We start from the raw sequence: 26,123 nt of genomic DNA, 5'->3' as shown, positions 1-26,123 counted from the left end.
AGCTTTCTCCAGAATTGGACTTTGTAGAAAGGTTTATTAAAGAGAAACCCCCGGTCAGCCAGACCATTCCCCTCCTCGCTTCAGTGAAGAGGAGAATCATCCCTTCGCTGTCCACTCCCGCAGTGATCAGAGGGGTCAATCCGAGGATTGAAAAACTTTTCACTCCTTCACCCTCAGACCCGCTCTACATTAGGGGACATTCCATACCGGATTCCCTAGTAGTATCTAATACTAGAAAGAGGGCAGGGGTACCACTTTCCACCAGTGAGGCACCCCCTGACAAGGAGGGCAAGAGGCTATATGCCCTTGCAAAGAGAGTAACTTCCTCGGCTGCCTTCTCAGCAAGAATTGCGAACAACAATTCCTTGCTGGCTAGCTGCGCAGTGGACCAAACTGCGCAAGGACGCCGAGGAAGCACCGGAGCCTTTACGTACACGCCTACTTTCAACTATTGGCGAAGGAACCCAGGTGAACCAGAGCATTGTAAAAAACTCTCTGGACGCGGCAGAAACAGCGGGACGTTCCCTGGGGCAGGGAATACTCCTAAAACCCCATGTATGGCTGCGCAACTCAGGCTTTAAACCGGAGACGCAGGCGTCTTTAATAAATAAACCTGTCGATGACTCTAACCTCTTCGGAAAAGCGGTGGATGAAGCTCTAGAGATGGCTAAAAAAGAGTTCGATACGATCAAGACTCTTGACCAGATCTCTAGGCCCACTACCAGACGCGGCTATGGCAACAAACGCTTTTTTCGTGGCCAACGCCAGCAACAACAACAAAGTGAACATCAACAATACCCTGCCACCAATTACCAAACCAATAGTGGGCAGTACAGCCAAAGAGGCCAACGCCGGGGTAAGGGGAGAGGTCGGGGATCCACCCCCAGAGGCTCCCAAGCCCCCAACAACTCCAAGTGACGCGAAGATTCGCGTCCCCTCCCATGCAACACCGGTCGGGGGCCGGATAACATCCTTTCTTCCTGCATGGGAGGAGATAACGTCAGACCGTTGGGTACTTTCCACCGTACCCCACAGATACTGTATCGAATTCAACAGTTCCCCATCCTACAGACCCCCGAGGGGACGTCGCATGACACCGGAACATCTTGCCATCCTTCTCCAAGAAGTACAACTGCTGGAAAAAGGTCGTGCCTTTTTCTCAGGTAACGGAAGGTATTTATTCAGTGTACTGCCTTGTACCCAAAAAGGATCTAACCATGCACCCTGTATTAGATCTGCGCCCAGCGAACAAGTTTATCAAACCCCAAAAGTTTCGTATGGTAACCTTACAGGAAGTGATCCCACTGCTTTCTCAGGGAGATTACATGACAACGTTGGACATGAAAGATGCATACTTTCATATTTTAATGTTGCCAGCGCACAGAAAATACCTAAGGTTCATGATAGAGGGCAAACACTACCAGTTCAAAGTGCTACCCTTCGGTATAGCATCAGCACCAAGGGTATTCACGAAGGTGCTGGCAGTGGCAGCGGCCCACCTGCGCAGGTTGTTCATCCCAGTTTACCCTTACCTCGACGACTGGCTCATAACAGGGGATTCTTACAAAACATGCTTCTCCAATACCCAAAAGACGGTAGACCTTTTGTTCCAGTTGGGCTTCTCCATCAAAGAAAAGAAGTCCAGTTTAGACCCCAGTCAAATCAAACAATTCCTAGGGGCTCTAATTCAAACAAGGGACGGCCTCGTCTCCCCCTCCAAAGAGAAGGTCCTAAACATGCTGTTTCAGATCCCTCAATATGTAACCGGGCGAGAGGTGACGGTACGCAAAGCAATGCGCTTGCTAGGAATGATGGCGTCCTGTATTTATTTAGTACCTCACGCGCGCCTGCGCCCAATGCAAGAGTGGCTCAACAGCCAGTGGTGTCAGGCCGGCGGACTATGGGAGGATCTAGTGGTGGTCTCGCAGGCCTTGGTTCTCTCGCTACGGTGGTGGACAAAGGAAAACATGGGAAAAGGAAAACCCTTTGCCACACCCGCGGCGGAAGCCACTCTAACCACAGACGCATCCCTCACTGGATGGGGGGGCGCACCTATCCCATCAGACTGCTCACGGAGTGTGGACTCCAAACGTAGCATCCAAACACATCAATCTATTGGAGCTACTAGCGGTGTTCAAGGCGCTAAAAGCCTTCCAAGAACACCTACAAGGCAAGACAGTAATGGTCCTTACAGACAGCACTACAGCCATGTACTACATCAACAAGCAGGGGGGCACCCACTCTCCAGGCCTGTCCAAACTGGCCCAGAATATATGGAAGTGGGCTCTCAAACAGGACATGTTACTACTGTCACTACATGTACCCGGGGAACTCAATCTGCTGGCAGACAGACTCAGCAGAGATTTCCCCCTGCCCGAAGAGTACGAATGGCGCCTGCACGAAGACATCGTCTTCGACGTCTTCAAACAATGGGGATTCCCAGAGATAGACCTGTTCGCAACCCTGGAAAACTCACAATGCCTAAGTTACGCCTCCAGGTATCCCCAGAACCAATCCAAGGGGAACGGTCTGTCGATGCAATGGTCAGGGAAATTTGTTTACGCTTTTCCCCCGACTCCCCTTCTCAAGATGCACCAAGAACAAGTGACCATGATACTAGTGGCCCCAATGTGGGCACGACAACCATGGTTCGCTCACTTGATGGAGATGTCTCTATCTCCCGCAGTGAAACTCCCCTGCCCGTACAACATGCTGTCTCAGGACAAGGGCAGGACTCTGCATCCATGCCCCCAGAACATGAACTTAGCAGCTTGGCTCCTGAGATCATAGAGTTCGGACATCTACAACTCCTGCAAATATGCATGGACATCCTCAGGGAAGCCAGAAAACCGAACACTCGCCACTGCTATTCTAGCAAGTGGAAAAGATTTGTCATCTGGTGCAGGAGTAAGAGCATCAACCCTATTGACTGCTCTCCCACACATGTGGTCCTATACCTGACCCACCTATTGGATTCAGGTCTAGTGTTTAACTCCATTAAGGTCCACCTAGCGGCACTTTCCGCATACACCACTTCCCAACCCAAAGTGTCGTGGTGGAGGATCCCTGTTATTAAGGCCTTCATGGAGGGAGTAAAGAGAATACACCCCCCGATAGCTAACCCAGCTCCCGGATGGGATTTAAATGTAGTACTTTCCAGACTCATGGGCTCGCCATTTGAACCCATGCACAAGGCAACTCTTAAGGACCTCACTCTTAAGACTGCTTTCCAATAGCTATCACCTCCATTAGGAGAGTAAATGAACTACAGGCTCTTTCTGTTCTAGACCCCTTTGTAACAGTTCACAAAGATAAGGTGGTTCTACGCACACACCCAAGGTTTGCACCGAAATTCATCTCGAAATTCCATGTAAACCAGTCAATAGAACTACCAACGTTCTTTCAAAACCCTTCCAACTTGGGAGAAAAGTCTGCATACACTGGATGTCATGTTCTACATGGAAAGAACCAGGCCACTGAGAAAGACTAATCAGTTCTTTGTCTCGGTGGCAGCAGGAAGAGAAGGAGATGCAGTCTCGAAGTCCCCTATATCTAGATGGATTGTTCAATGCATCACTCTCTGCTACACTCTTGCTAAGAGAGAACTACCCTTCAAGCCAAGAGCACATTCTACTCGAGGCACTGGGGCATCCATAGCGTTCATTGCAAATGTTCCCCTTGAGTCCATCTGCAAAGCTGCTACCTGGAGTTCTGTGCACACCTTTACAAAACACTACTGTCTAGATGCACACTCTAGATCTGACTCCCAGGTGGGACAGGCAGTATTAAGACATGTTTTCTCTACTGTTCCTTCTCATAACCCACCGCCAACTCCGGGTACTGCTCGCTAGGCTATGCACAGCATGTGATTCTAAGCAGATTAACAAACATCAGAAGACAATGCCTTACTTACCGTAAAAGCATTTCTGATGGTTGTATCTGCTTAGATTCACATGCGCCCACCCTTCCTCCGCGCTAGGATGGAAGGAACATGAACATCTTTCTACATATCTCTCTTTTCTGTACTCACTCACGTATAGAAGGCTCCCTCAGGGCAGAAAAAATACAAACAGAGGGACCTCGACGCATGAGGGATTGTGGGTACAACGCACGTCACTATAGGGATAGTGTTAGACGCGCCTTGTCGAGGTCCCCTTTTCGACTACGAAAAACAAAATGCAATACTCTTGAGTGACCACTGGATTTCGGACCTATGCACAGCATGTGAATCTAAGCAGGTACAACCATCAGAATGCTTTTACGGTAAGTAATGCATTGTCATATATTTCGGAGGCTTGTGGAATCTGCTTAGATCACATGCTGTGCATAGGTCGACATCTAGAGGAAGCTGCGGAGTATTACAGTTTGTTTTTCGAAACTCGAAAATGGGCGTCAACACAGGGCGTGCCAGTAATACTATCCCTAGTGTGACGTCCACTGTACCCAAGATCCCTCGCGCGTCTAGGATCCTCAGATTGTTTTTTTCCGCCATACTGGTCGGAAGCATTTTGCGGAGTCCCCTGGCCTTAGCCATACTTTTGCTAAAATATTGATTAATTTACATCCTTTCCCCATCCCAACGTCGAACTTCGACACTCGACGTCGGCTTGGAGAAGAAATCGACAGTCGGCTGCTGCACGACGGATTTGGACCTCGGAAGGCCTCTTGCCTCAGCCTGGGCCTTGGAAGGCCTCTGGCGTCAGCCCTGCAAGTAGGGAGAGTGGGGGGTTGCACATACTCTACACTCTTTGTATATAGGTACACCTTATACATTTCCTACACTTACCAGCCCGCTGCCTCAAGGTGCGTATGGAGGGTACCCCTTTTCAATTCTGCCCCAAGTGCAATCGCAAATACCCTTGGGTCAACAGGCACGCCACGTGCAATCTCTGCTTGCCGAGGGACCACCCCGAAGCGAACTGCAGAGCGTGTAGTAGGTTTAAACCTAAGACACTTAAGGACCGTTCGACGAAGCGTTGGGCCCACCACGCCAGGCAGGCGGCCATGGCAGCGGAGGACGCCGTCAGTGATGGCAGTGACGCCGTGCTTTCGGACGGCGAGGGCATTACGGCGTCGAAAGACAGCCGAGCGCAGGTCCCCGACCTCGGAAGGTCGTCCGACAGGGCGGCTATGGGGAAGACCCCCGGCGACACAAGCGCTTCACACACCACTCACACTAAACACATGAAGTCCAACCGAGACTCGACGACGTCGAGTTCTCGGAAAGAGGCACAAACAGAACGGTCCGAATCAGTGTCCTCTGGGCGTTCTCGATCGAGATCGCCGCATGATTCCAGGCAATCATCCACTCTTGCCAAGAGTGCCTTGCTCCCTAGGCTAACAGAAGTTCGATCGTCGGAGGATGAAGACGACTTCCACCCCCAGGCCGCGCTCCAGGAGTCGGAGCCCGCAGACGAGATCAGCGCGGCCCCAGGCGTCGAAAACCTCCGGAGCCACAAAGGGACAGGGAAAACACTTTTCTACTCAAGGGGAGGGGGGAAAACAGCAGAAGAAGCAGCCTCTGCACTCTTCCACACCTGTGAAACACTCAACTCCTCCTAAACAGACAGGCAAGACCAGGTCTGCTGATATTTCTAAAACCAGCAAATCTACTCAAGATAAATCTCCTAGACTTTCTGAGTCATTCCCAGTTCCAAAAAATGGTCGAGTGATGACAAAGATAGTGTCATGTCAAGGATGTCTTCTTTGGCAGACTTTTACGATAAAAATCCAGACCATTTCCTTTCATATAATCCACAAGGGGCTACACCCTCAGGCTCTAATGATCCTATCCCCCCCGAGTAAGAAGCCCCGGTTTGAGACACCGATGAGGTCTACAGACCCCTTCGAGGTACAACCATACTCGCGGACATACTCACTGTATCAAGGAGAGACTTCCTTTGGTGAGGACCAAGAATTTGGCATGGTAGAAGAGCAAACCGGGACGGGCTACTATGGGGATGAGGAGGACCAGGAAGAGGAAGACCCTGAAACCTACAGAGTAGATTCCCCGGTAGAGAAGGAAGCCCCGGTTACCGACTCCCCTGTCGATAACAACCCCTCCTGAACGAGGTTCTCGCACTTGCTGCAGAACATTTCCATATTGACACCCACGGTGTCCAGGAAGAGAGGGACTTCGCCGAGGAAATAGTGGGAGAAAGGAGGCCCGTTGTCCAGACCATCCCTATCCTTAAGTCTATTCAGCGAAGAATAGACCCGTCCCTGGTGAACCCGAACCTCACCAGAGCAGTCAATCCCAGAGTTGAAAAACTTTTCAGGGCAGCCCAGTCTGACCCTCTTTATATAAGAGGACATCTGAAGCCAGACTCCCTAGTTGTCACTAACACTCGTAAGAGGGCTAGAACACCCTTGTCATTGTCTGAAGCTCCTCCAGACAAGGAGCGCAAAAAACTATATGGTTTTGGCAGGAAAGTAGCCTCAACGTCCGCTTATCAGGCAAGGATTGCTAACTCCACCACCCTGTTGGCCAGCTACAACTGCCATCGGTGGGAAGAAGTCGCGGCACTCATAGCCTCTGCACCAGAACCCTTAAAGGGCCAGTTAGCACGAATTTCCGCAGAGGGTAGAGCCGTGTCTGGTTGCATTTTAAAAGCAACTTTTGACGCCGCGGACAATGCAGGCAGATTGATAGCAGAAGGTACTGTTATCAAGAGACATCCGTGGTTACGGCAGTCTGGTTTTAAGGCAGAAACCCAGGCATCATTATTGGACAAACCGGTGGAAGCCGATCTGTTTGGTAAGGCGGTCGAGGATGCGCTGAAGAATGCCAATGACGAATACGAGACACTCGAGTCCGTTGGACAGTTAACCAATAAACCCCCTAACCAGAGAGGGAATAGTAATTTTCGTCGCCCCCGTGGCCAAATTTCCCAGAGAGGATCAAACTATTCCCAGGGGCTGGGTACATAGTGGAACAACAGCCAACAGTCTACCCAGGGTTACGGCAGGGGTAATAGAGGACGTGGTAAAGGCAGAGGCAGCCCCAGTAAAGGAGGCGGCACGCCTCCACCAAAGCAGTGACACTCAGTTCAGGGTCCCTTCTCACGCAACCCCAGTAGGGGGGGACGCATTTCCAACTTCACCCAGGCTTGGGAAGGGATCACCTCAGACAGATGGGTGCTGTGAACAGTATCTGCAGGGTACTGTATAGAACTACTGCAGCGTCCCCAGAACCATCCTCCACGACAAAAAGTATACTCTTTAGAACATCAGAAGATTCTCCTCGAGGAGATCGCCAATCTGCTAGCAAAGGACGCGATAGAACTCGTCCCGGGACACCAGGTAAACAAGGGTATTTATTCAACTTACTTCCTTGTGCCAAAAAAAGATTTGACAATGCGCCCAGTATTGGACTCATGGCCTGCCAACAAGTATGTCAAGCCCCAAAAGTTTTGTATGACTACGCTACAAGAGGTAATCCCCCTCCTAAAAAAGGGGATTACATGGCAACCTTGGATATGAAAGATGCCTATTTTCATATTTCCATGTTCCCAGCGCACAGAAGGTACTTGCGCTTCAAGGTGGACAGTCGGCACTACCAGTTCAAGGTACTGCCCTTCGGGATAGCTTCGGCATCAAGGGTATTCACCAAGGTACTGGCGGTGGCGGCTGCACACCTACGCAGGGAGCCAATCCCAGTGTACCCTTATCTAGATGACTGGCTCATAACTGGGGAAACCACAGTAATTTGCAGAACAAACATCCAAAGGACTATCGACCTCCTCCACGAATTAGGCTTCTCAATCAACGAGAAAGTCAAGCCTGGTGCCAAGCACCTCCAAACAGTTCCTAGGAGCAATCCTAGATACTCAAGAGGGGTTGACATTTCCTTCAGAGGAAAGAATTCGGAATATACTACTGCAAATTCCGCAATATCAGTCCGGTCACCAAATAACGGTACGCAAAGCAATGCGTTTGCTGGGCATGATGGCGTCATGTATTTACCTAATCCCCCACGCACGCCTGCGCATTACTCCCATGCAGGAATGGTTGGCGAAACAGTGGTCTCAGACAAGTGGTCAGTGGGACGATCTAGTGGTCGTTTCGCCAACACTAGTACAAAGCCTTCACTGGTGGACAAGAGTGAATCTTGCACAGGGAAAACCCTTTTACGATCCCGAAGTACAGGCAGTAGTCACTACAGATGCATGTCTGACGGGGTGGGGAGCTCACCATCTCCACCACACTGCACAGGGTCTCTGGTCTCCCTCAGTCGCCAAGAACCACATCAACCTGCTAGAGCTTCTGGCAGTTTTCAGAGCGTTTCAAGCGTTCAAGCCCCACCTACTTAACCTGTCAGTGCAAATCAGGACAGACACCACAACAGCCATGTTCTACCTGAACAAGCAAGGAGGGACTTGTTCGCCAAATCTGTCCAAGCTTGCGCAGAAAATCTGGATATGGGCACTCAGACGGAACATCTTCCTGTCATCACATCATGTACCAGGGGAGCTCAATTCCCTAGCGGATGCTCTGAGCAGAGACTCCCTCCCAGGGGAACACGAATGGGTTCTACACAGAGAGGTCGTAGAAGATATCTTCTCTCAGTGGGGTTTCCCCACTATAGACCTATTCGCCACAAGCGAAAACAGACACTGACCATGATTTGCATCCAGGTTCCCCCAACCAGACTCCCAGGGAAACGCCCTGTGGATGAACTGGTCAGGGATGTTTGCGTACGCTTTTCCACCAACTCCTCATCAGGAAGGTGGACAACAAGATGAACAGAGTCGATGACGCTGGTCCTAGTTGCTCCCATGTGGGCAAGACAACCGTGGTTCCCACACCTACGCAGGATGGCGGTGTGCGAGCCCATCAAACTTCCAGCCTGGTACAACCTACTGTCCCAGCACCAAGGTCAAACAGTGCATCGGCAACCCAACTCAATGAACCTGGCAGCATGGCTCCTGAGGTCATAGTTTGGACATCTCAATGTACCACAGAGGTGTATGGACATCCTAAAGGAATCTAGGAAACCAAACACAAGGCACTGTTACTTCGACAAGTGGAAGAGATTGGTTATCTGGCGCCAGAGTAGACAAATCATCCCAGTTGATTGCACTCCTTCCACTATTGTTACATACATGCTCCACCTGCTAGATGCAGGATTGATTTTTAACTCACTGAAGGTACACCTGGCAGCCCTGTCGGCATACACCACTTCCCATAACGAGGTCTTGTGGTGGAAAGTACCAGTAGTTAAAGCCTTCATGGAAGGAGTAAAGAGACTTCACCCTCCTATTTCAAACCCACCACCAGGGTGGGACCTAAATGTGGTGCTATCTAAGCTCATGGGCCCCCCTTTCGAGCCCATGCACAAAAGCAGTCTCAAACCCCTGACTTATAAAACGGCCTTCTTAGTAGCTATTAATTCTATAAGAAGGGTCAGTGAAATTCAGGCTCTGTCAATGCAGGAACCCTTCTTTACTGTCCATAAAGACAAACTGGTTTTACGCACACACCCTAGGTTCTCACCTAAGTTTATATCTAAATTCCACTTAAACCAGTCCATCGAGCTTCCGGCTTTCTTCCAGGACCCTCAAAGCTCGGCTGAGGTGAAACTACACACCCTAGATGTGCGTAGGGCAGTCCTCTACTATGTAAATAAAACCAGACCGCTAAGGAAAACATATCAGCTGTTTGTCTCCATAGCTACAGGCAGAGAGGGGAATCGCGTCTCTAAAGGTGCCATCTTGAAGTGGATTATTAACTGTATCCAGCTGTTACTCACTCTCTGAAAGAACTCTGCCTTTCACGCCAAGAGCCCACTCTACTAGAGGCATTGGGGCCACTCTGGCTTTCATGCAAATGTACCCCTTGACACCATTTGCAAAGCAGCTACTTGGAGCTCGATTCACACTTTTACTCAGCATTACTGCATTGACACCCATTCCAAGGCAGATACACAAGTGGGACAAGCGGTTCTAAGACATTTTTTTGCTCATGACCCTTCTCACATCCCACCTCCTTCTTCTGGTACTGCTCGCTAATCTATGCACAGCATGTGATCTAAGCAGATTCCACAAGCCTCAGAAGGGATACATTACTCACCGTAATCGTATTTCTGATGCTTGTATCTGCTTAGATTCACATGCGACCCACCCTTCCTCCCCTCCGAGAGAAGGCGCATGGTTGCTTGTAGTCTTACCTTTCTATCTATCTGCTTGGATTACCTGTACTCGCGCTACTCCTCATGCTACCTCATGTCAGAAAAAAATACAATCTGAGGATCCTAGCCGCGTGAGGGATCTTGGGTACAGTGGACGTCACACTAGGGATAGTATTACTGGCACGCCCTGTGTCGACGCCCATTTTCGAGTTTCGAAAAACAAACTGTAATACTCCGCAGCTTCCACTAGATGTCGGCCTATGCACAGCATGTGAATCTAAGCAGATACAAGCATCAGAAATACGATTACGGTGAGTAATGTATCCCATATAGGGTTTCCCCCGCATATATGTAACAATTGACCTTCACAATTGGGTCAATTGTGCAAAGGTCAATTGTAATTCGAACAATTGTAGTTCGAACAATTCGTATACATCCGCAGATATAGGGTTAGGACAGAAGGTTTCTGGGTCGATGCACCGAAGACTAAGCAGCAAATCTAGTGAGAGTTAATGCAATAGCAGCAGCTACATTTAGGACACCTGGAGCTGGAGAGAGGGCTTAACACGGGGGCATAACGGTAGATATGGCTAGGGAGCAGTCTAGATGCAAAGTTTGGCTGAGGGCTGTATCTAACTTTAGTTGGACTCAACAGTTTTAGAAATGATGATTTTCGTAGGGGTTGGACAGTTTAGAGGGGCAGCAATTGCTGGACCCCCCACTGTTCAGACCCCACCTGCTTTGTCGGTTGCTATTTGCAGGCATCCCAGGCCAACACAGTATGAGGCTGTCTCTGCAAGCGTCGTACTCGGCCTGTTTAGTCTCTGCGGCGAAGGACCCGAGGCTGAGGGCTGCCCTAAAGGGTTTTAAGATAGAGAATGGACCAATCTGACGAGGAGGGAGGGACTGGAGGTGGGGGCTACAACAGGAAACACAGCCTGCAAGGTGGTGTGCATGCTGGGGGCCCAACTTTACTACAAAAATGACCTAACAAGGGGCGGCAGCACTAAGGCACCACGCTGACCTGCACCAGGGACCAAAATGGTCCGGGATGGCTGTCTGTAATTAAGTTCACCCAGTTTTGAGATACCTAGGTAACTGGATAAAGGCATAGGTTTCACAGAATGGCAGACGGTAATACAGCACCTAGATTAGAGAATCCTGTATAGTGGGAGCGAGGCCTAGGCTTTACAATACAGTTCTTAAATAGTTTGTCTTCACAGTGGATTTCCTAGTGCCAGTGATGGGTGTGAGTGGTTGGTGTACTTCTTTCCAGTGGTAGTGTTGTATGGTGGGGTGAATGCTAAAGTGGTTATTGGTACATGTTTGTGCAAGAATTGGGACTACCTTATCTGTTGGTGCTGGTTGACAGCAGTCTTTTCTTTGTTTGACTCCTCTGGGTACTGCAGCCGGTTGCTACTGCTTGTTGGTGGGTGGAATTATGCCTTTGCAACCACCTCCTTGAATGAGGTTGCAGCAGGAGCCAGTGCTGGACCCTGTCACCAGCTGGAGCTAAAGTGGCTTGGTGGGTGTCGGTGAGGGAGGATCCTTGGCTGGGATACTACGATCTACAAGGCCCAATCACATGGCTCGGGAGTTGGAGGGGGGTGGTGCCAGAGTGGGGCTTCAAAGGGGAGGGAAACGAGGAAACAGAGCAAAAAAAGGGTAAAGGCCCAAAAGAGTACAGATGCAAAAACGAAATGTGGAAAGCACTGGGCAGCACACTTGATTAATTATTCACCACCCAGAACTTTGTGGTTCGAATGCTCTGTGAGCGCAGTCCATGTGTAGGAGGTTCTAAGAGTTTAAATGAAAAGATGCTTGTGTGCACTTTTTTGGCAGGTTAGGACTGGGCTCCAATAAGCAGCCTGGAGGTCAGGCATGTGGGTGGGTGCTGTTGGTGGTTTAGGATAGAGAGCTAGTGCTGAAGATTCAATGTGCGCCCAGCTAAACCAAATCAAATTTTAGTTGGTTGTCGCTGTATACTAATGACAGAGGTGTTGAAATACATCAGGGGTTTGTGTTGCTGGCTCTGTGCTGCTCGACCGGAATAGCATCGCCATATCTGTGTTCTATGGTGCATAGATTGGTGGCCGTGACTGTCCAGACGTGGTGTGAAGTATACGTACCGTAGGCTTGGCTGGAGTTCGACTGCAGTGTTTTTTTTTTCTTTCTTGGTCCAATGTGATTGGCTGGTCTTGCTATTCATGGTCTTCTTGGAACAAAAGTCTGAGCAGCAGGAAAGGGGGATGGGGGGCGTGTGGTTTGTTATGGTGTGCCTCGGCAAATGCTGCCGGCATCTGTGGGTAGGAGTGTTTGGGTCACTATTTTTATGCACCAATCTAGTGGGGAGCTTTTCAAGAGGGAGGGAAAAGCCAGGTCTTGACTGACTTTGAGTGTCAGGGGATAGTCAATATTACCAATGTGCAGGGGTTGGGAGTTTGGACGGACAAAGGAGGATCTGCCGAGTCTGGTGTAGTTGTAATGTGGGACCACCTGGAGACAAACTGTGCAGGATCTGAGTCCTTGAGTGGTGGTAGTGGGTGACTGTCTTGAAGGAATTCAGGCCCAGTGTTTTGGATGGCTTGGTGGGTGATGCACATGGCTTTGAAGGTAGTGCGTCGACAAATGGGAGCTGTTGGGCAAGAATGTATGTCGTAAACCTGGGGGAGACTACACAACCGTTGTCCTCTTTGTATTAGGTAACCCACCTATTGGTATAGGTCTGTACTACACAAGTTGGTAATGTGGTTGAGCAGCCAGACTTGGTTTATAGTGATAGTTTCGAAAACAAAAGCTGTGACATGCTATATTTAACATGTAAAAGTGCATTTCTTTCAAAACAATCCGTCGACAATAGTCTTGGACTGGTTTCAATTGAAATGCACTTTTACATGTTAAAAGTAGCATTTCATTGCTTTTTTTTGTAACGTTGAAACATTGGATGGAGCTGTCCAGTGCTGGAATTTCAGCACTGGACAGCTCCATGTAACGTTTCAAAGTTGGTGTATATTGGGGGGATGGGGGGTTCCCCCCCATTCCCCCAACCCCCACGCCACCCTCCCAACCCATTTCGACGGAACTTTCACATTTTTTTTCAAAAATTGTCATTCAAAGTTTGCCTTTCGGAACTTTTACATTTGATAAAATGACTGGACACCACTTTATCTCAAGAGGGGTAAATGTGAGCTGTAGTAATGAAATCCACCAATACAAGTAGCCAAGTAACACTTATGCTGAAGGTTTGTAATTAAAATAATAAAACAGTAGTTTTTAAATCAGCATTCTTTAAAAAGGGCAATATATATAGCAATCAAATACACTTCAAAATACTCTCAGAATCAACACAAAGCAAGTAGATACTCTTTAGAGATGCTTCATACACTTCCTACACCCTGAGGTGACATCACTAACTAGGACAGTACTAGCATTTATAGATCACTTTGTAAATTCTGAGGTTGGTAGAAAGGAAAGATTAAAGGAAGGAAAAAAGTTAAACAGGTTCTCGGAGCATGTGAGCACTTTAAATATTCCTATGAAGTCTAGACAAAAACCTTTCAAAGCAATATTAGTTTAAAACCAATGCATCACCTACGGAGGACATTAGGAATCAGTCGATGGAATACAAGAGTCTGCAGGGAGCCAGGACAGCCAAAGTCAATTGGAGCAAAGTCTATGGAGTTGAGGTACTTCTTAGATAGTAGATGTCTTGCACAAAGTTAGTTTGTTGAGAGAAATCACTGTAGTCACAAGCTGTTACACGTGTGTAGTTAAAGCTGAAATCAACTCAGACTTGCAGTAGCTGCTTTCCTAAAGAGCAAGCTACATGCATTAATGTAAGCACCCCAAAGTCTGAACAGTGCCTTTGCTTAGAAGAGGGCCCAGCTGGCTTCTGTCTGGTTGCAGCGGTGCAGATCCTGTGTTCTTGGGCCTCAGTCGTGGGGAGGATGTCTGGGGACTCTTCAGACCCACAAGAGGTACAGAAACAGCACTACTATCCATCTGGGATGACCTAAAAACAAACGCAGACTCCGACACAACATCTGCCCTTATCCTGCTCGACCTCTCTGCAGCCTTTGACACAGTTAGCCATGACACCCTAACCAAAAGACTAGCAGACATATGCATAACAGACACAGCGCTACGCTGGACTAAATCATTCCTAGCAGACAGAACTGAAACCGTCTGGATCAAACCATTCAAATCTACCCCACGAGTCAACGACTGTGGAGTACCACAAGGATCCTCACTATCACCACTGTACTTCAACATCTATCAAACCCCAGTAATCAGAATCTTCAAGAAACACAACATCAAATGCTACAACTACGCAGACGACACTCAAATCATCTACAAGATCGAAGACACCCAAGCCGATCATTCAAACTTAACCGACTGTCTAAAAGAAGTCTTCAACTGGATGAATGCCAACAACCTGAAAATCAACCCAGGTAAAACCGAAATCATGATCATATCCAAAAACCAACAAAAGGAAACCGCCATCCGGTGGCCAACGGAAATGGGATCTGCACCATCACCATCTAAGGTAGTAAAAAATCTGGGAGTCCTGATGGACAACACCCTAACCTTAGAACCGCAAATAAACGCAACAGTCAAGAAATGCTTCTTCCTCCTCCACACGGCAAGAAAAATACTACCTTTCCTCTCCTTCACACACACAACACTCACCATCGTCGGCCTCATCATGTCAAGCATCGACTATGCAAACAGCCTCTACCTCGGTATACCGGAATACCTACTGAAGAAGCTACAAAGGATCCAAAACACAACTATCCAGAAGAGACCACATCACCCCGGCCCTAAAAACACTACACTGGCTCCCAGTAAAACAGCGCATCATCTTCAAAACAATGTGCATAAAACACAGGGCAATCAGCGGACAAGGAGCAGAATTCCTACAAAAGAAAATAACAATCTACAAGCCAACGAGACCGCTCAGGTCAACCAATGAAATCCGACTGGAACAAAAACCTTACATCAAGAAGAAACTCGGAGGAACCGCTTTCTACCACCTAGCCGCGAAAACCTGGAACAGCATCCCAAAAATAATAAGGAACACCAAAGATCACCTCAAATTCAGAAAATTACTAAAAACCCGGCTCTTCAAAACCAGAGACTAAAACCGAAACAACAATAAGACAAATGAATCAACAAAAAGGACCTTGACACAGGGGTCCACCTGCGAGACCCAGGGAGACGGAGGCAACGACTCCAGCCAACCCTCACCATCCCCCATCACCCGTACAGCCACAACTAGGTACCACGAGCTGTGGAACGGACAAGACACAACTAATCACCACACAAACGGAAGTATGGACACTAGCAGCTGCGCTAGTCATGTGGGGGGGTGAGGAGCATGCAAAGTTATTAAGGGAGCGGGCGGAGGGGACAGCTAAATCCTCAAACGGCCTCGAATGGAGAAAAAAAAAAACGAGCACGTACCTCCTGAGGCACAGGGTGTACAAGCATCCCGTCGTGTAAGATTACACGAGCCCAACCGGCTCAATCCAGGATAGAGATGCCAACTAACCAATACCACTAACAACTTCCTTCTCTGCATACACCTCTCAAACTCCAAACCAAACACAACCACAAACCTCCAGCACAGAAAACCGCACGAACTTCACTACACTGCAACAACAAAACAAAAACACACATAGACTCGCACATCAGCACACGACGACTACCGGCCGCATACACCCCAGGCCCAGCCGACGGAACCACCGGGCTGAGGCTGCCAACAGCACATCACTGCAATCTTGCACTTTTCCAGCCTCCACCCACTAACCCACCCCTCCCTCCCTCTTTCAGAGCCGCCAGAGCGCCAGGGGACCACTCCGGTGGTGATAGTGCGCGGTACAAATGACCTTTAACATTAACATTAACTCTTGCAGCAACTATGGGCTCTTTTCAGAATAGCGGTACTTCGCGGTGTCAGCGCTCGGTAAACTGCACCACTGCAGATCTTGGACACCAGTTGGGCTTCTTTCACTCCTTGAGTCCTCTCAGGAGCAGCGATGTTTTCCAGGAGACTGGAATTTCATTTTTCCCAGGATGGAGTATGAGGTGGTTGGCCGTCATCCATAGTCAATAATTGAGGCATGGCAGATCTGAGCACTTCAGACCTGGCGATTTTGTAATTCTAAGGATGATCTGTGTGTCTGCGTAGTTATTGCAGGTAAGATTGTGGAAGCAGATGAGTGTGTGCAGTAGGTTTAGCTGTTGAAATGCAGGGGAACCCTTTAGTTACTGGTCGTGAGGTGGAGATGAACGGGTGGAGGAGCATTATTTTTAAATGATTGGAGATGAAATAGACGATCAAAGAGGGCCTGGTCTTTGATTCCTAGTGAGTGTAGCCTGACTAGGAGGATGGTGTTATCGATGGTATTGAAGGCGGTAGAGAGGTCAAGGATGAGTGGAGCGCAGCCTTCGGTATCGGCTCTTTTTATGTCCTCTCAGAAGGACAATCGGGAGGATTCCGTTCTTGAGTGGTCTGGAGCCAGATTGATTTAAGTGGCTCGTTTCTCATTACAAAATATACCCTCTTTGTGGCTGCCCATCTCGGGATGGAGGGCTGCATTTGGCCCCCGGGCTGTATGTTGTGTATCCCAGAAGTAGACCTAGTGCCGTCAGTCAGGATTAGTTTATTCAGATTAGTAAAAGAATCCATAAACATAAAATAAATAAAACATTCCCTTGCATTGTGTTGGCAAGTTAAATGGGAAACTTTAAACCTTTTAAGTCATCAATTACCAATACACAACAGGTTGAATATCCGTTCAAAGCAGCAAAAAATGGATACTAGTGTATGTAGATATTGTCAATGACCAGTGCAAATGTTAAGCCCCGTTAACTAGGAAAAAATCCAATCCTATATGAGAAATGTAGTACCAAAGTTGTTCAATACTGGTCTGTTCCCCATATAGAAGTGCAAAAAGTGGCTGAAGATCTGTTGACCATTCAAAGGTGTCGTGTGACTCTGAGGGGACTAGTTACAAGAGTTTTTGCTAGGTTATAGGACCATTATTGTAAATTTATTTCTAAAAGGACAAAAACGTCAATTTTCAGTGTTTCCATTTCCTCTTGATGCCAGAAATGGTAGTTTGGTGGGAGTCCAAAGGAGAGCATTGGATGCAAATAGTTTGTTTCTTGACTTTTTGCTTAAATTGTTTACTGTAATAGATTAAAAAAGGTAGGCACTATTTCATAACTTTAATTTTCTTTTTTTACTAGAGGGTGACTGAGACCGAAGAGGATAGTGAAACAGATAGTGATGACGATGATGATGATGTTCATGTCACAATTGGAGATATTAAAACTGGAGCACCCCAGTATGGGTAAGCATTGTTTATGCTCTTGAAATACCTTGTACTACAAAGGAAACCAGTTAAGCACATAAAATGCATGTTTGTCTTATTTGGTGTTTTTTTTCCAGCTTTATCCCAATTATCAGTGGAAACAAAGCTGTACCTTTTTACATGCAATTGAAGGGGTTTGCCGGCTTCTAGCATTTTATCTTTAGATGGGCTTTTTATGACTAGTATCTGGTCATTAGGTTGGGATTCCTAGATGTTTGTGTATCCACTGTTGAACTGCTGTTAATCTATTTCTAGCTAAAGAGTGAACATTTTGTTGGCTCTGCCTTTATATGCCAAATGAAGAATCTTTATTGTGCAATGTGTGAATGGAAGTCTGCGGCACTTAAGGTTTCCAGAAGTATGTAAATTGGGAACAAACCTCACACTGCTACTGTTTGCATGGTTTGCATCGTTTGCAGGTGCTCGGCAGATCTGAAGTGGACTCGATGGGTTTGTTAGTGTGAGGGGAGGGATAGTCTGTTTTGCTGTTGTGTTGGTAGTTTAAGTTTGGAAAAACCATTTACTGTGGTTTCGCTTCTAAGTGGTATGTTGGTGATGGTGCTAGTCTGTATAGGTGGCCTTGATGCTCCCTACTCCACAGGCATACGACTATTGTGAGTATTGGAAGTGTGGAGTTTTGCTGTTTGGGGTCTGTCTCTGTAGCTAGTTATTGCCGTGAGAGGGTGGCATAGTTGGTCAGTGTATTGTTTGCAGTAGTATGGAGAGCTTTAGTGGGAGAATTTGGCGGTGTTTGCTGTTTCTGCGTATTGGGTTGCATCGTTGTTGTGACTGTTGAATAAACGGAAACCTGTCTATTTTGGCTCTTTCACTGGTAGGTCAACTCATTTTAGTCATGTGTACCAGGAATCCAGAACCAAGAACCAGTACTTGATGCTGTACCTCTGCACACTTTCACCCCAGGCCATTGTTTGGCGAGTTTGGTTGGCATATTAAAGAGCCATCTTTAGTGCTTTTCTGAAGATTGGGTGTTCCTCTGTTATGTAACTTATTTTTGGGAGTTGAAATGTTTTGTTGATACCCACCATATTTCTCTTTCTAATATGGTTTGGTTTCAAGACGTATGTCATTGCTACACCTCATTCATCTAGGTCTTTCGGCAGAATCTTTCTTGCTGGAATCCTGCGCCTTGCTGTGGATTGCTCTTTGAACTAGGCGAAGGCTTTTGAAAAAGTAAGATCCTTTTCCTGATTTGTAGCCGATGTAGGGAACTTGGTGCTGGTATGAAATGTTCTGTTACTGAATTTTTAGTCTAATTGCTTCTGTGTTCTGGATACTTGGCAGCATATCTCCCAGTACCCTGAATCTCTGCTCAGCATCTACAGCACTAGAATGCAACTTTCCACCATGATCCATTAGGCCTAGCTGCACACATAATTATATACCACCTTGCCTAGCATTTCGGTGGTGGACTGCTCTTGTTAGTGGGACAAAGACAGATATGTCGATGTATATTGTTCCCCTGAAGAGTGCAGTTAACTAAACATGGTTGTAGGCCCTCCTAAATGGAAGAAATTGCATAGAATTGGGTATTTGACCCATGTTTGTTCTCAGAGGTGGTCCCACACTCCTATTCAAATTTCATATGCAGCTATCCATCACAAAAAATATGGTCTAGTTGCGCACATAGAGTGCACAAGCACACAGTTTACTGCCCTGACTAGCTCCACTGAGCTGGACTCGGGTTCAACCCACAGATCATTGATACTGTACTAATGGTGAAAGGCGCTATACAAATTTCCGTTAGCATAACAAGTCCTCTGCACAGTTGTAGCATGCAAGTCTGTCCCTTGATGAGTTTGAGTGGGGTCCTGTCTTGATGTTGTGGTGAAAGGGATGAGCCTTGTTAAACCCCACCGGTAATGCGTGATGTTCAGCTCAAGGGTGGTAGACGGGTGGCTTGGGTTTGTCAGGAAGGATTTCATTCATTGTAGTGCAGTGTTGCTTATCCCTGCTGCTTATAGTTTTACTGAGGGTTGTATGGTTGACTATCAAAAGCTGCAGAAAGTTCTAATGGTATCAGGGTTCTAATGGTATCGGGGTGGAAAGGTCTTCCAAGATAGCGTAGAGGTGATTCAGTTCCTCTTGTAGGCCTGAAGTCAACTCCAGTAGGTGGTTTGTGTTTGTCATGATTTGCCCTTGTACACCGGTTTCTAGCAGTTTGCCTGGTCGCTGGTGGGATAGTATGTTTACTGAGGGATCTTTGTGAAGTAGGTCAACTTAGGTAGCTTTGAAACTCGTGGAAAGTCTTGTTTCCAGCAATTGGTTCATGAAGTTGCAGAATTATTTTGTAGGGGTCTTCTAGCGAGCCAGATTTCTTGTTTGTTTCACTAGTTTAGTGTTATCTTCTGTAAAATCTGTGTAAAGTTGTTGAGTATTGTAGTTGCCTCTGGGGTGGGGTTGTTGGTTATATTGTTGCTCATGTCCATGGGTATAGTGTGGACGATGGTTTGACTTGCAAAACTGTTTTGCAAGTTATTTATGGCGTTACTGCAAGATGTTGGTTTTCGTATTGCATTTGTGATGAACATCCATTTTAAGCATTGCTCGCTTTTGAGATGCATTTGGCGTAGTGCAGTTTCCTTGCTTTTAGGATTTCCACTTTATAGAGCTGTATCTGTTTTTGGTGTGCTCAAGCACCTTGAAGCGTCTCTTGTGCTACATGGAATTATCAAGATCTTTGTCCAAATAACTGGATAAACTCAAATAATATGGCAAAGTACAACTTTATTCTTTAAAATGCAAGGTCAACGGGAAGACATTGGACTGATGCTTGCACACTCAAACTGGATTAGTCTTGTATCCCAATATGCGTTATCTAGGACGTCCTCCTACGTGGCAACCTATAAAACTTATTAGCGGGAGGGATTGATTAGTTGGAGGGGATTGGTTAGGGGAAGATGTCTACTTTAAGAATACATAAGGGTTAGTACATCATTGGCTGATCTGTGAGGCATGCCTCCAACTTCCCCTATACGTAGAATACAGATTATAGGGTACAAACTGGCAGTGGTTAGGTCTTTGCAACGTTATACAGCAGGTTGCCCCATAGACCCACTCATTGGTTGGCATGCTCACCCAACCTTGGACTTTTGGCTCAGCTAGCAGCACGTTAGCAAAATGAAACAGGTGCTTGTATCAAGTCAGATTATCCCCTCTTTCCCAAATGCGTCCATCTCATCAGTCCTGCGATGAGCCAATGTTTCCTGTCTGTGGTTGACCTTGTATCCTGCTCTGGGACATTCAAGGGAGTGCAAGCACATTACGATCTTCATCCAAGGCTTAATGAATAGCCCTTGTTTTCGACTTCTGAGTTGCATGTGAAGAGACCACAAATTTGTCGACTTCGGCTTCTTAATGCGATTTAATCATACTGAGTGGCCTTGCTCTTCTTGGTCTCTAGAGACTTGCTCATTTAACCTTGAATAGACTTTTATACATTATCCAATGCTTGGCTCTTGCAGATGTTTTCTTTCGAAGGGATTGTGTCCTCCGACGTATTCCTTATCTTAGATAGAAATCCTTCAGCTTTGCTGGCCTCGGAAAATTTTTTCGCCAGAGGGCGCTGCGCGTCGATGATCGCCGAGTCGATGACCCTCGACGGCCTCCGTGCCGACGTCGACGTCATCCTGCCTATAAAGGCCGCGCGCAGCGTCCGTTGCTCAGTTCCGTTTTTCCGCGCTTCGTTGTGCCTCGGAACACCGTTGCTCAGTTCTCGTCAAGATAACGTATATAATAACTACTATTTACCTCGATATCGATGGCATCCTCCTCCGACCCGACGACCCCTCGGTCCGGTTTCAAAAAGTGCCGAGACTGCGGGAATAAAATGTCGTTGACGGACCCTCACAGGGTCTGTTTGTGGTGTCTGGGAATCACGCACCAGAGTTCGGAGTGTGAGGAATGCCTTTCCATGACGGCGAAAGCCTTGAAGGAGCGTAGGGGGAAGCTCGAGAGAGGTAGGTCAACTTTAACTTCCTCGAAAGCTTCTTCGGTAGAGTCGAGACGTTCGTCTCCTCACCATAAAAAACACTCTCGATCTAGATCACGAAGTGGCTCCCACCACTCGTCGACATCGAGACACTCGAAGAAGAGACGTAGGAGATCCCCTTCGTCATCTTCGTCGAGTTCTCCTGAGAGAGTTCATTGCCCCACAAAACGCAGCTCGCAAGCTGAGTGGGAGGAATTCAGGAAAAAGATGCTAAGCGTCTTCGAGAAAGCGGCCTCGTCCCCCTCGAAGACAGCTGAGGGTGATACCCCGGGTAAAAAACCCAAAAAATCTAAACGCCGCGAGTCGCAGTACCCGGCGGAAAAGTCAACCCGAAAGCGCCTCGAGCCATCGGGAGATAAAGCATCATCGACGCCATCGTCGAAAACTCCTTCGAAACAGAGGTCGGCGCCATCGACGCCGTTGTCGAAGGATTCATCGGCGCATCAGTCGATCGAGTCGACGCCGACGTCGACGCCGATATCGACGCCGGTGAAGGAAAGAACCACGGCTACTCCACAGCCAACGGTTAGACAAAAGACCTCCGACTCGACGCCGAGAACGTCGACGTCGTTCTCGAGCAGGACTCCGATCCTTTCGAGTTCTTCGAGGCCTAGTACACATTTCTCGACGCTTTTCACGGCGCCTTCGAGTACTTTCACGTCGGTGTCGACGACATCGACGTTTTCAAGGCCTGTGATGATGGCTCCTTCTGCATTGGAAATGGGGTTTATACCATTCCAAAAACCAATGTATCCCCCTTTAACCTCGATTTTTGAGGAAAGGGAGAATTCAGACCAAGATATTGATTTACAGAGGACCACATCACCAGAGCCAGAGACTTTCGCCTCTGAGGAAGGAAGATTAAAAAATCTTCAGGATGCACTTCAGGAAGCTAGTGGCTTGGACACTTCTCCTGAAGCAGAATTTATCAAACCAGACCCAGGAGAACATGCGGAGACTCCATATAGAGCTCTGATGTCTAGAATCATAGAATTTATGGGTTGGTCTGCACCTTCTCCTGCCTTTCAGCAGGATGACCTCACTGACATACTGGACAAGGGCCCACAGGAGGATCCTGTGGTTCCATTTCACTCTGCTCTACAGAGAAGGATTTTGACAAACTGGGAAACGCCAGAAATTATCCCGGCAGTAAATAAAAAACTGTCAACAAAATACAGGGTGGCTAGTTCTGACCCTGAATATTTGTCAAAACACCCTACTCCTGAGAGCTTGGTTGTACAGGCTGCAACCTCATCAGGCAGCACATCTGCATACCCCACTGCTCCGCAGGATAGGGATGACAAAAAGTATGATGCCATGGCTAAGAAGGTTTTTTCTGCCTGTAGCATGGCGTTAAAGTCTATTAACGCGACCTGTACGCTCGCTAGGTTCAGCCACACCCTTTGGGAGTGCGCTTCATCAGCGGCTGACTGCCTCCAAGAAGGAGAGGAAAGGGACGCATTTTTAAACATCATCAGGGATGGTAAAGATGCGATGTGCGAGACCCTACAAACTGGCCTAGATTCTGCTGACAGTATCAGCAGGGCCATGGCGGCAAGTACCACAATCCGCAGGCATGCGTGGTTGAGGAAGTCTGGTTTTGCCTCTGACGTGCAGACCAGGCTTTTGAATATGCCCTTTGACGGTTCTACCCTCTTTGGAAAGAAGGCGGATGACAGTTTGGAGAAACTGCAAACGTCCAAGGCAGCAGCCAAGTCATTGGGAGCTGCTATCCGTCAGAATACCTTTCGTCCTTCGGGATCATCGTGGAGAGGACGGTCCTTTCGTTACTATTCCTCATATGGAAGGGGCAGGGGACGACCGGCTCAAAGAGGCCAAGGAAGATTTACCCGTGGTGGACGGGGTAGGGGAAAGAAAGCCGCACCCGCAGGAGCAGGAGCCACTTTACCTTCGGCAACTGCATCAGCCGCTTCAAAACCACTCTGAGGTCTCCCCTCACAGAACACCAGTAGGGGGCAGGTTAACTCACCATCTGACGGAATGGCAGGCTATTACGTCAGATGCTTGGGCTCTGGAGACAGTGGCCCAAGGTTACTGCCTGCCCTTCCTACATATCCCTCAGAGTCATCCACCGGGGAACAACCCTTTGAAGCTTCCAGATCCGCTCCTCTTGCAGGAGGTTTTAGACCTGCTAGAGAAAGGTGCCATAGAACTGGTACCTGTAGCGGAAAGGAACAAGGGTTGGTACTCCCCCTACTTCATAATACCGAAGAAGGACGGAGGACTGAGACCCATCTTAGACTTACGGGAATTGAACAAATTCCTCCGAAAGGACAAGTTCAAGATGGTGACTCTCTCTCAGATCCTTCAGGCCCTCCAGCTTCAGGACTGGTTGGTATCTCTAGACCTCCAGGACGCTTATTTCCATGTGCCGATCCATCCCAGGCACAGGAGATACCTGAGGTTCGCAATTGGCAGCTCTCATTATCAATTTCGAGTTCTGCCATTTGGGCTAACCTCCGCCCCGAGGGTCTTTACCAAGCTAATGTCGGTTGTGGCTGCAAGTCTAAGGAGGGAAGGGATTCATGTCTACCCTTACCTAGACGATTGGTTGATCAGAGCTGTATCTTCGGAACAGGCTCAGAGACAACTAGATTATGTTTGCCACTTCCTTCACAAGCTGGGCTTCTCCCTCAATTTAAAGAAGTCACAGATGATACCATCACAGAGACTCCAATTCATTGGAGCAGTCCTGGACACTTCCCTGGGAAAAGCCTTGCCACCAGAGGTGAGGGCTCGAGATATTCTGCAGATGGTCATCAGATTTCAGAATGCCCAATATCTCCCAGCCTACGACTTTCTGAGGTTGCTAGGCCTCATGGCATCCTGCATATTCCTCGTGCCGGAGGCTCGCCTGAGAATGAGATCCCTCCAGTGGGCACTGAGAACTCAGTGGTCACAGTTCTCAGGAAGGATGACAGATCTCCTTCGGATCCCGGTCAAAGTAGCCCGAGACCTTCAGTGGTGGGCCTGTCGGGAGAACATCCTGAAAGGAGAAATGTTTTGGCAACCATGGCCGGAGATAACAGTAGTCACGGATGCCTCACTCACGGGGTGGGGAGCTCACGCCAACGACTTGACCATCAGCGGTCGTTGGTCTCCATCGGAGTCCAGACTACATATCAACCTGTTGGAGCTGAGAGCCATCAGACTAGCGCTGAAGGCTTTTCTGCCGTCTGTACGGGGAAGAAACGTCCTAATAATGACGGACAATACAGTGGCCATGCACTACCTCAACAAAAGAGGAGGCGTAGGCTCACTACCACTGTGCAGAGAGGCGATGCAGCTCTGGTTTTGGGCAATTCAGGAAGGAATCTCTCTATCGGCAATTCACCTAGCCGGAGAGAAGAACTTGACAGCGGACGCTCTGAGCAGGCAGAGCACAGTCTCTCACGAGTGGGAGATAGCTCAGGAAGTCCTTCAAGAGATCTTCGCCCTTTGGGGAACCCCTCAAGTGGATCTGTTCGCCACCAGTATCAACAGGAAGTGCGACAGATTTTGCTCAAGGGAATTTCCCCCGAGAGGAGCTCTAGGAGATGCGTTCGTAGTGGACTGGGAGTTCCCACTTCTGTACGCGTTCCCTCCGGTCCCTGTCATTCCTCAAATGATCAGGAGGTTGAGAAGGTTTCGGAAGACCATGATCCTAATTGCCCCGGATTGGGCCAGGAGAACGTGGTACCCGGACCTTCTAGACATGTCCATCTGCCCTCCAATTCGACTGCCATACAGAGAGGATCTTCTCTCGCAGAAGGAAGGTCAGGTTCTCCATCCAGCCATCAAGACCCTCAACCTTCACGCTTGGTGTCTGAAAGGTTGAGGTACAAGGATTGGGACCTTCCGGATGATGTTATGGAGGTGTTGCTTTCGGCCAGAAGGCCGGCAACTAAAACTCTATACCGCTGCCGTTGGAACAAATTTTGCAGCTGGTGCAGAGAAAAGAATATTGAACCCTTTTCTTGTGGTACACCTATGGTGTTGTCATTCTTACTTTACCTGGCTAATTCAGGCCTACAGGTTGGCACAATTAAGGGCTATCTCGCAGCGCTATCAATCTTTAAGCGCACTGCAGAGGAGCCTTCATACTTCAAAATTCCATTGGTAATACAATACCTAAAAGGATTAACTAATGTTTATCCCCCGAAACCTTTTCAAGTTCCCTTATGGGATTTAAACCTAATTTTAAACTTCCTAAAGGGTGCCCCTTTTGAACCACTACACTCTTGTTCATTGAAGCTTCTCACCCTCAAAACTGTTTTGCTAATAGCATTGACATCTGCTAGAAGGGTTAGCGAGTTGCAAGCCTTATCGTGTAAACCTCCACATACAATCTTTTACAAGGACAAAGTTGTTCTTCAGGTGAAGCCTAACTTCCTCCCGAAGGTAGTCTCGGAGTTTCACATCACTCAGAAGATTATATTACCTTCTTTCTACCCTCCTCCTCATCCGGGGAAGGAGGAAGAGAGACTGCACAGGCTGGACCCTAAGCGAGCCTTGAGCTTCTATATCAGCAGATTGGCTAAGATCAGACAAGCAGACCAACTCTTTGTAGGTTATGCAGGACATAAGTTGGGCCTTCCAATAACAA

The 26,123-nt window shown here is 48.0% G+C and overlaps 1 protein-coding gene across 3 annotated transcripts in view; it reads left to right on the top strand.

Moving 5' to 3' along the window:
• Positions 1 to 26,123, top strand: part of FIP1L1 (factor interacting with PAPOLA and CPSF1) — a 708,522-nt gene that overhangs the window by 209,004 nt on the left and 473,395 nt on the right. For all 3 annotated transcript variants that reach the window (XM_069631658.1, XM_069631656.1, XM_069631657.1), the window contains exon 4: positions 17,384 to 17,487. In XM_069631658.1, the coding sequence (XP_069487759.1) occupies positions 17,384 to 17,487 (104 nt within the window). The remainder of the gene's footprint in view (positions 1 to 17,383; positions 17,488 to 26,123) is intronic.

The sequence above is a fragment of the Ambystoma mexicanum genome, chromosome 6q, assembly GCF_040938575.1.
Source record: "Ambystoma mexicanum isolate Mex_15411 chromosome 6q, UKY_AmexF1_1, whole genome shotgun sequence".
Taxonomy (NCBI): Eukaryota; Metazoa; Chordata; class Amphibia; order Caudata; family Ambystomatidae; genus Ambystoma; species Ambystoma mexicanum.
This window is presented reverse-complemented; position numbering and strand designations above follow the sequence as displayed.